General features: G+C 39.6%; 1 protein-coding gene across 1 annotated transcript; it reads left to right on the top strand.

Annotated features, from left to right (window-relative positions):
• The first annotated feature begins 7,479 nt into the window (after window positions 1–7,479).
• On the top strand, window positions 7,480–7,947 carry LOC149198689 (pathogenesis-related thaumatin-like protein 3.5). Its single transcript, XM_089400337.1, has one exon. The coding sequence runs from the start codon at window positions 7,480–7,482 to the stop codon at window positions 7,945–7,947; it is 468 nt and encodes a 155-aa protein (XP_089256463.1).
• The last annotated feature ends 2,205 nt before the right edge of the window (window positions 7,948–10,152 follow it).

Raw genomic sequence — 10,152 nt, 5'->3', positions numbered from 1 at the left:
TCATTGTTAGTTAAAAATTGATCCTTCTAAAGTTGAAGCAATTGTAAATTGGCCTAAGCCTACTAGTGTAACTGAGGTTCGCAGGTTTTTGGGTGCAGTATAGTATTGGAGAAGATTTATTGCCAATTTCTCTATTATTGCAGCACCTTTACACGCATTGACAAGTGTAAAGCAAGTCTTTCAATGGGGAGGAAAGCAGCAGAAGTCCTTCGAAACATTGAAAGAAAAGATCAGCACCGCACTGGTCTTGGCCTTACCAGATCTCAAACAGTGATTTGAGATCGAGATAGACGCTAGTGGATATGCAATGGGAGCTGTACTGGTGCAGCAAAATAAGCCGATATGTTACCATTCAGAGAAGTTCTCTCAGGATGTGATAAACTATCCCACTTATGACAAGGAATTATATGCTTTGGTCTAGAGTGTGAAAAAGTGGAAACACTACCTGATCGGCAAGGAGACCATCATCCATATGGATCATCAGCCCTTGTAGTATCTTCAGTCACAAACCAAGTTGCAACATTCTCGTCATTTCAGGTGGATGGGTTTTCTTCAACAGTTTCATCTGGTAATAAAGTATAAGAAGGGAACTAGCAAGAAAGTGGCCGATATGCTATCTCGCCCTCCTATTTCTGCTTCTGTTATTTTGCATAATGCTTCGTTCTCTTTTGAAAGTTATGTTGAACAATATGCTAATGATGATGACTTTAAGGATATTTATGCAAAACTAACCTATGGTTCATAGGTGGACAACTATCACTTGCAGGGGAAACTGTTGTATCACCTTGGCAAATTATGCATACCCATAGGAGAAAGGGTACATGTAATCCAGGAGGCCCACACCTCCCTTGTGTTTAGTCATTTTTGTATTGAAAAAACTGTGTCATGTACAAATATTTTGTTTTTGGTCTCATATGAAGAACATTGTGACTCGTTACGTAAAGGGTTGTGTGATGTGTTCTATTTCAAAGCTCTCTAATAGAAAACTCTGGCTCTACACACCACTCCCTATTCTGAGTCGTCCATGGGAAAGTGTGTCGATGGATTTTGTAGGAGGTTTGCCTTTGTCTAGAAAAATTCACGACTATTTGTATGTCGTCCTTGACCGTTTTAGTAAGATATGTATTTTAATACCTTGTAAAAAGCCGATCACTACAAAGTATACTACTTATATGTTATTTTAGCATGTTTGGGTCCATTTTGGGCTACCCACATCGATTGTGTCAGATCGGGACTCGCTTTCTCGGAGAGTTTTAGACCAGCTTGTCGAAGATGATGGACACCAAGTTGAAAAGAAGCACGATATTTCATCCACAGACTGACGGATAGACAGAGGTCGTCAACCGCACCATGGTACACTTGTTGCGAGACTATTGTGGGAAACATCCTAAGTTGTGGGATGAGCATCTTCCATATGTGCAACATTCCTACAATTGAGCAGTGCACTCTTCTACACATCGTTCACCATTTGAGACATGTTTTGGCTACCTGCCAGAATTGACTTCTCTGTGGCTTGCGAGTCTTTCTTGACAAGCCAGAATTGCGGGTTGGACAAGAAATTTCGTCCCAAATAGAAGACTCTATTCGATGCGCATCTGTACACATCGCAATCTTCTCTCAAAATTATGCGCAATCAAAATGGTGCTTAGATGAGCTCGTGCTCATGAAACAGTCTGGGGCTCCCATTATTCCCATCTTTTACCAAGTAAAGCCTCACAGGGTGCAGGCGGCGAGCAAAGATGAAGATGGAGCATACGCTGAAGCACTGCGCATCCACGAAACGAAGCAGCGATACGAGTCCCTGAAAATTGAGAACTGGAGAGATGCTCTTTGTCAGGTTGCAACCATAACCGGCTTCGAGCTGTCTGCGAATGATGAGTGAGGATTTCTTACTCTCCTTTCTATTGATCATACAAAATTTGATTTTTATAATGAATCCCGTAAAAGGTATATAAAATTTTTTCAATTAGTGATTAGCTTGAAATAACTTCACAAACACACATGATTCGATATTTCCAAACTATAACTTAACTCACTCACTCAACTAATGTTGACACCTAATCCTCAACGGATGGGTGAACTGGACAGTCATCAAGAAGATGAACTAATCCGTCAGACTTATGTATATAAATGAAAGTTAGCTAATGAATAAAGCAGTCAGTTTTTCTTCCGCTCATTTAATTCTGGAGTTACCCTGGCCTGACATGGTATCAGAGCGCAGGTCCCAAATGGGATTCCTTGTAACTCCTCTGCCTGAAACGTCTGCCTGGCTATAACGCCTTTGTCTGCATAAACGTTAGTCTCTCTGCGCATATGCCTGACATAGCGCTGCCACTGCTGAGACTGTTGTCCTCTGCCCTGAGCACTGCCAACGCATCTGACATGCTCCTCTCTGCTTCCGTTTGATCTCTCATTTGCCCAGCTTGGCTCACATTTCACCGGTTCTTGAAAGGTTTCTTTCGCTCCAGCCATCCGCTCCTTTTGTGAAGTAATCCAGCGAATCTCCTCAACGAGGATTCACTAAGCCAAACCAAAGTTGAGGGCATAGGTGCCGTGTAGCACAAACCTGTGCAGTGATTCCCTCTATCCAAGCGCTGGCCTATCTGTCCCTTTGTTTGATTCATCTTCACCTGAAACCAAAGGACTGAAGTCTGGGAGCGCAAGCAATGGATTCTCCCTCAATGAGTTCGGATTTGCAGAACCTTCTCGAGTATTGAACGCTGGCCTATTTATTTGCGTGAAATTTGTTAGTTGGCAGTCCGTTTTCTCAAATTTCTCAATGCTATATGTGAATAGCGGATTCCAAGTCTTTCATTTAAATTTTTAGACTTATTTTCCATTGGTAATGTGCACAATGTTTATCGAGTGAGCAAGGCGGATTACGACAAGTGTGTGACGACTAGTCCCTTGGAAAAATACGAGACAGGCCCGGCCTCCATTACTCTCAACACCATCGGCCACCATTACTACATCTGTGCAGTTTCCGGCCACTGTGCCGCCGGCTAGAAGGTGAGCATCAAGGTCTCCACTGCAGCTGCTCCCGGCAGTTCGCCATCGCCGGCTCCTGTGTCTTCTCCGGCTACATCCACTTCGTCTCCGGCTCCTTTGATTGTCAGTGTTTGGCTAACCTTGTATGCAAGAAGGCCGATGTCATGTCATTTTCGCAGAACGCGAAAAGCTTCAACAGTTGCCGGTAACGCTGGGTATTACAAAGACTGCAAGGGCTTTAGTATTATGCAGTTAATTTTTTAAACTTCAGTATGGCGGTTTCTATATATCGTTGAGCAGTTTCCAACATTACATATATATTTGATATATTGATATATATTGAAGTGATCGTTGAAAGTATTATTGCGGTGTTTCCAGCATTACATATATATTTGATATATTGATATATATTGAAGTGATCCTTGAAATTTTTTTCTCAAAACATAGTAGTATTGCAGTGATATAAGAAATGCTGATATAAGAAATGCTGATGCAAACGTTAGAAGAAAATAAAGTGCATAAGGCTGTGGCATAAGGATTTTCTTTTTCAGCAGAAGTTTTTTTTTATCAACAGAAGTTTTTTTTAGCAGAGATATTCTTTTACAAAATGCATTCAATCATTTCTAGGGTCGGAATAGTTCTCACTGGCAAGGAGAACTATTCTGAATGGTCTCGGATGGTAAAACACACCCTCATCTACAATGAGTTGTGGAAAGGAGTGTGTGTCGGAGAAGAAGACAAAGACCCTGTGCAGCCTACATCAGATAAAGAACTTGTCATTTGGGAAAACAAGAACAGAAAAGCCTATGCATTGATTGCAGCATCTGTAAATGAAGAAGTAAGTCGTCATATTTCATCCTATTCCACTGCCTTTGAAGCTTTACAAAAGCTGAAAGAACTCTATGATTCTCATTCTGCACTTGAAGTTGTTCAGCTCATGATTAAACTCTTCACTCTTGAACTGAAAAATAATGATCCCCTTGCTCTTGCATCTGAAATAAAGTCTATAATGCATGATATTAAATCCACTAAGGTTGAGCTGGATATCTCTCTTATTGCCTTTCTCAAAGCACTCTATCCTACCTACTCTAATTATCTTGAGTCTTTACAAGCAAATGGAAATCTTAAAGACATAACCTTTGAGTCTCTTGTGAAAAAGTTTGTTGAAAGAGAGAAAGCCTTTGGAAAGAAAACAGTCCTTGAATCTTCTGAAGAGACTGTTTGCCTTGCTCATAAAGAAAAGCATCCTGCTCAAGATTCTACAAGAGGAAGAGGAAGAGGAAGATACTTCAGAGGCAGGGGGGGCAGACATTCTCAAGCAGAAAAGGCAGATCTGCATTACATTCACTGCAAACGAAATGGATCACATGATGCTTCTGCATGCAAGCTACCATGGGACAAAATTGAGCAGAGAAGAAATCAACAGAAAGGTAAAACTGATGACACAGACAAAGGTAAAGCACCTGAATCCGCTCACTATATTGAGGCACAATGTAACATTGGAGTAAATGAAGATTTGTTTAATGCTTCACTTGCTTCTTCGAAAAATGACTGGTTGCTTGATTCAGGAGCAACCTGTCATATGACTCATAGGAAAGATTTTTTTGAAGATTTCACTGACAATGTTGATGGAGCAGTATACTTTGCAGATCAGTCAAAAATCAAGCCATCAGGGCTTGGCACAATCAAGCTTAAATTGCCTGGTCTTCCAGACTTTCTTCTGGATCATGTTCTATATCTCCCACAGCTCAAGAGAAACTTGCTGTCCCTGGTCCACATCCGCCAGCAAGGTCACTCCATTCACATGTTTGATGGAAAGCTTGAGGTAAGAAAGGCATCTGACCACTCACTTGTCATGAGGGGTATAGAAGAAGAAAGACTTCTTAAACTGCAAGGAACCTCTGCTCATGCACAACATTTCTCATATATTTCTCATCATGAAGAAGGTACACTTCCGTCAAGTTTATTATGGCATGCTAGATTTGGACATTTAAACTATGATAGTCTCCGCTTGTTGAAGAAAAATGGTGTTGCTGGTTTGCCTACAATTCCTAGAAAACATAAGCAATGTGATGCTTGCATTCTAGGAAAGCATAACAAACAGTCTTTTCATGATTCACATTCAAGAGCACATAGGAAGCTTGAACTCATTCATTCAGATTTATGTGGTCCAATGCCTGTTTCTTCTGCAAATGGAAATAAATATATCATGACATTTATTGATGATTACACCAGAATGTGTTGGGTTTATTTATTGAAGAACAAATCTGATGCTTTTCAAACATTCAAGAATTTTCATAAGTGGATTGAAAATGATGCACAATCTCATATTGGGTCTATTCACACTGATAATGGAAAAGAATATACATCAAATGAATTTGAACACTATCTTCGCCAACATGGGATTAAACATCAAACAACTGTACCTTATAATCCCCAACAGAATGGTGTAGCAGAAAGAATGAATAGAACAATCTTGAATATGGTACGATCCATGCTTTTCTTCAAAAATGTAAAAACAATGTTTTGGGCTGATGCTGTTCTATGTGCTGCATATATAAAGAATAGATGTCCATCTAGTGCTATAAGAAACAAGACTCCTTATGAATTGTGGTATGGACATGTTCCTTCGGTAAAACATCTCAGGATCTTTGGTTCCACCTGTTATGCTTTAATACCCAAGGTACATAGAAACAAACTTGGTGCTAGAAGTCGTAAGTGTATCTTCCTGGGGTATTCAAACACATCTAAAGCATACCGCCTCTATGATGAAGTAAATAAAAAGTTTGTTTTATCTAGAGATGTCATTTTTCTTGAATCATCCAAATCTGACAGTGTTGTTGAGCGGCAACTTGATCGCTTGGATAGATTCACAAAACCGAAATCATTCCAAGAGTTTGATAATCAGATTCCACATCTTGAAGGGGGGATTCCTATACTAGATCAACATGTGGAATCTCCTTCTGAAGAACAATCTCCCCTGCATGACACTCCAACAACAGATGATGCTTTAAGTGATGTAATTGATAGAATTGGGAGACTCAATCTTGATTCAGACCCAACTCAATCAACAGAGCAGCCTGGACCATCTCAGAAAGGTCCCCCAAAGTGGCTGACAAAGACACTTGAAAGTGTTCATCCTGATGAAATTGGAAAAACAGGAACCAGAAATACAAACCGACAAGATGGAGGTGATGTAGATAACTCTAATTCACCTGTTGATATGGATGTTACTTATGATTGTGAATTGAACTTGTCTACAGATTTTGAACCAACTTCCTTCAAAGAAGCTGCTTCTCATGATGAATGGAAAGAAGCGATGCAGAAGGAGTATGATGCCCTCATAAAGAATGGCACTTGGAAGCTGGTTGATCCTCCATTTGGAACCAAACCAATTGGCTGCAAGTGGGTCTACAAGAACAAATACAAAGCTGATGGCTCACTTGACAAGCACAAAGCTAGGCTTGTGGCAAAAGGTTTTGCACAAAAGGAAGGGGTTGATTATGAGGAAACTTTTGCCCCCACAGCAAAATGGGCCACCATCCGGACACTCTTTGCACTAGCTGCTCAGAACGGTTGGAAAGTCCATCAAATGGATGTAAAAACTGCATTCTTGAATGTGTTAGATGATCCAAAAATACTTTATTATCATAGGTTATAAAATTGAAATAAAATAATTATTAATTTAAGAAATTAAATTAATAATTATTCTAGAATGATTAATTATTTTAGAGACAATTAGAATTAGTATATTGTTGTAACAAGATATGACTCTCCAAATGAGTCGTATCTTAGGCTCTATTATAGGAGATTAGTTAGCTAGTTGGTTTGAATAGCATTTATTGTAAATGGACACTTGTAAGTGATCCATAATTAGAGGTAGTTAGGACATGGAGCTTATAAATAGCTCATTGCAAGAGTGTTTGGTTGTTCGGGTGTAAGTTCTTGCAAATCAATTATGTAATTGTTTTTTTCTGATTAATAAAATTACGTGTCTGAGGACACTTCTGCCATTATTGTGGTATCAGAGCTCCAGTAATGTTGCAGTGGATTTGAGGAGATTTCAGCTCAACAAAGTCCTGGAAAACTCCATTCAGTTGGCCAGCAAATCATTGGTATGAAATTGTCCAGTTTTGTGTTCAACAAACAGAAAAATTTCTTAGAATTTTAATCTGCGAAATGATTCTATTAATTCTTTAATGCTGGATCATATGCCCTTGCTGGAATTTAATGTAAAGTTGGATGGTATTTTTAATTGAGTGTAATATTGCAAGCGTTGATGAAATGAACGAGATTGTTTGCTAGAGGTTAGATCGGTGCCATAATCCGGCGGAAAGATTGTCATTGTCTCTGCCAGCTGTCTCGAGGTTGATTCGATCCATTTCTTGTTTGTAGAAATCGGTGCTGGCCTGTGTATCGATTTAAACTTTATAAATCCAGTGTTAATTTTTTTTTTCTCTCTCTCTCTGTGCTGAGAGCATTAAAGGTTTCATGTTTCTCTTGGTGAGGAACGCGAGGTCAGCCGACGATGCTGTGCCAATCCCTGGAGAATTGAAAGCAGGGAAGTCATATTCATGGAACGCGGATCCGTTCTGGTCCGGATACATTTGGGGGAGGACTGATTGCAGGTTCAATTTCCAGGGCCTCGGAAGCTGTGATACCGGGGACTGTGGAGGAACTTTTCAGTGCACCAACATCAGTGTCGATGTCACCGCAACCACGAAAGTCGAGTTCGAATTTCTGGGCGGAATAGCGAAGCCGGACACGTATTCTGTTACGTTGGAGAGTGGGTACAATCTTCCAGTGTCGGTGGTTCCGAGTTCTTCTGTGGATGATGTCAGCACCCCCCTCCCCTGCGACACCATGGAGTGCATAGCCGACGTGAATACGGTGTGTCCCAAAGAATTGATAGCGCGGAAGGTCGGGAGTGTGATAGCGACGTGCTATGGTTTGTTCTAAAAACATGCGTCGCTGTTGTAAAATCGCATTCAACACAACAACTACAGTATTGTTGGAGTGCTGCGTGGCTACATAGAGGCTCTTGTGTTGGAGGATGGTTGCTCCAGTTTGGAGAAGGTTTGCATGCAGGAAAGAATGCCATCCTCAAATGATTCGAGCTTTCTCCTGCTCGTAGATCAAATCGCCAAAGTCACCTTTTTTTAAGCACTCTTAGTGGAGTAATATTTTAAAGGTTTTGTGTGGAAAAAGTGCATTTCCAGAAACGTGAACTCAAGTGATTTCATAAAGTTTTAATAATTATTTTTAATGGGAAGTATGTAAAGGCTTTTTTAAAGAGTGTTTATAAAGTCCTTATGTTCTAATTCCTTATGTAATGGAGTGATAAGTTTGGAGAGATCTAATGATTTGTAATTTTGGGAATTTATTGTAACATTTGTTAAGGTGATTGTAATTTTTTGGAGCAATAAGGAGTTTCTTATTTTTGTAATTTTTCGAAGGAGATAAATGTAACTCAAAGTAATTTTACTTTGAGGGGGGGTAAAATTTTTTTACCAGATTGTGCAAAAGCACCATTGTAAAAAGTCAAATTTTGAAAGTTGCCCTATAAGAATTTGAGAAATTGACTAGAGCCAAGTGCAAAGCTCAGTCAATATTCTACTGTTTTGATGACTATTCGAGGGTCAAGGCCAAGCCCCGATAGATCGTGTTTTTTGCGTGGTGTGTTGTGTTGACTATCTTGTCCTTTCTGTTCTGCTTCTTGGTGCGTCTCTTCATCGCTAAAAATGTCTAAGTTGATTAACTTATTTTCTGATTCCGACAAACTTGAGGGCACCAAATCTTATAAAACGTGGCATCGTCTTATTGAAAGCACACTCATTTACAATGAATTATGGCAAGGAATATGTGATGGAGATGTAAAGCCGAATAAACCCACAGATGCAGATCCACTGGCAAAATGGGAAATCAAGAATGCTAAAGCCTTAGCTCTTATTAAATCGTCTGTGAATGATGAAATGTATGTACATATAGAGAATGCCACAGATGCATGGACTGCCTTGAAAACTTTTAAAGACCTCTTTGATACTCAGCCAGAATCAAAGAAGGTTGATCTACAGTTAAAATTGTTGCAACAAAAATTAACTGAAGATGGTGAGATTCTTGAATATCTCTCCAGACTTAAGAATATTAAGCAGGAAATTATTAATGCTGGTTTTCCCGCAATTGATGATAGCTTTATGGTCACAATTGTAATTGCTGGGCTTCCTTCTTCCTATACGCATTTTTTAGAAACTTTACAAGTAACTGGGAAATTAGAAAAACTAAAGTTTGATGAACTTTGTGAAATGTTAAGTCAACATGATAAAACTTTTGGGAAGAAGAAGAAAGTTGGTGAAGATGTTTTTCTCACGGAAGCCAGCACAAGTAAGTCATCAGCAGATAGTTCTCGAGGAATTTGGAAGCATCTTCAATTTATGGACAGATAGGACAGTACAACTTACAGACAGTTGATTGGCAGCTTGATTTATTTGACAAATACTCGTCCTGATCTATCTTATGCAGTCAGTATTCTTTCACGTTTTATGCAGGAACCACGAGACAGCCATTGGAATGCAGCCAAAAGAGTTCTTCGTATATCCAAGGAACAAAAGATTTTGGTCTTCTTTACACAAAGACTAAAAATTTTGTACTTGGTGGATATTCTGATGCCGATTTTGCTGGAAGTATTGATGATCGAGCATCAACATCAGGTTATTTAATGAACATGGGGTCAGCAACAGTATCTTGGGGTTGTAAGAAACAAGCTACAGTGACCACTTCTTCAGCAGAAGCAGAGTACATTTCAGCATGGGAAGCAGCATGTGAAATTGTTTGGTTGCGTCGAATTTTGCAGGACTTGGGCATTTCTCAGGGAGAAGCTACATCATTGTTCATTGACAGCCAGTCAGCCATCAAACTTGCCAAGAACCCAGTTTTTCATTCAAAGACAAAGCATGTGGACACCAAGTATCATCATATCAGGTCTCTCATTGCCAAAGATGTCCTCAAACCAGTTTATTGTCCTTCCGAAGATCAGATCTCAGACATTTTCACCAAATCGCTTGGCAGAATAAAATTTACTAAGTTCAGGGATGAACTTGGTATCTGTTGTAATGTATCTTTGGATCATAGGGGGGAATGTTAGATGATCCAAAAATACTTTATTAT

This window comes from Pinus tabuliformis, chromosome 2_1 (genome assembly GCF_031772625.1).
Source record: "Pinus tabuliformis cultivar Carrire ecotype Pingquan chromosome 2_1, CPIR1, whole genome shotgun sequence".
Taxonomy (NCBI): domain Eukaryota; kingdom Viridiplantae; phylum Streptophyta; class Pinopsida; order Pinales; family Pinaceae; genus Pinus; species Pinus tabuliformis.
Note: the sequence above shows the minus strand (reverse complement) of the source record. Positions and strands in the feature narration are given on the sequence as shown.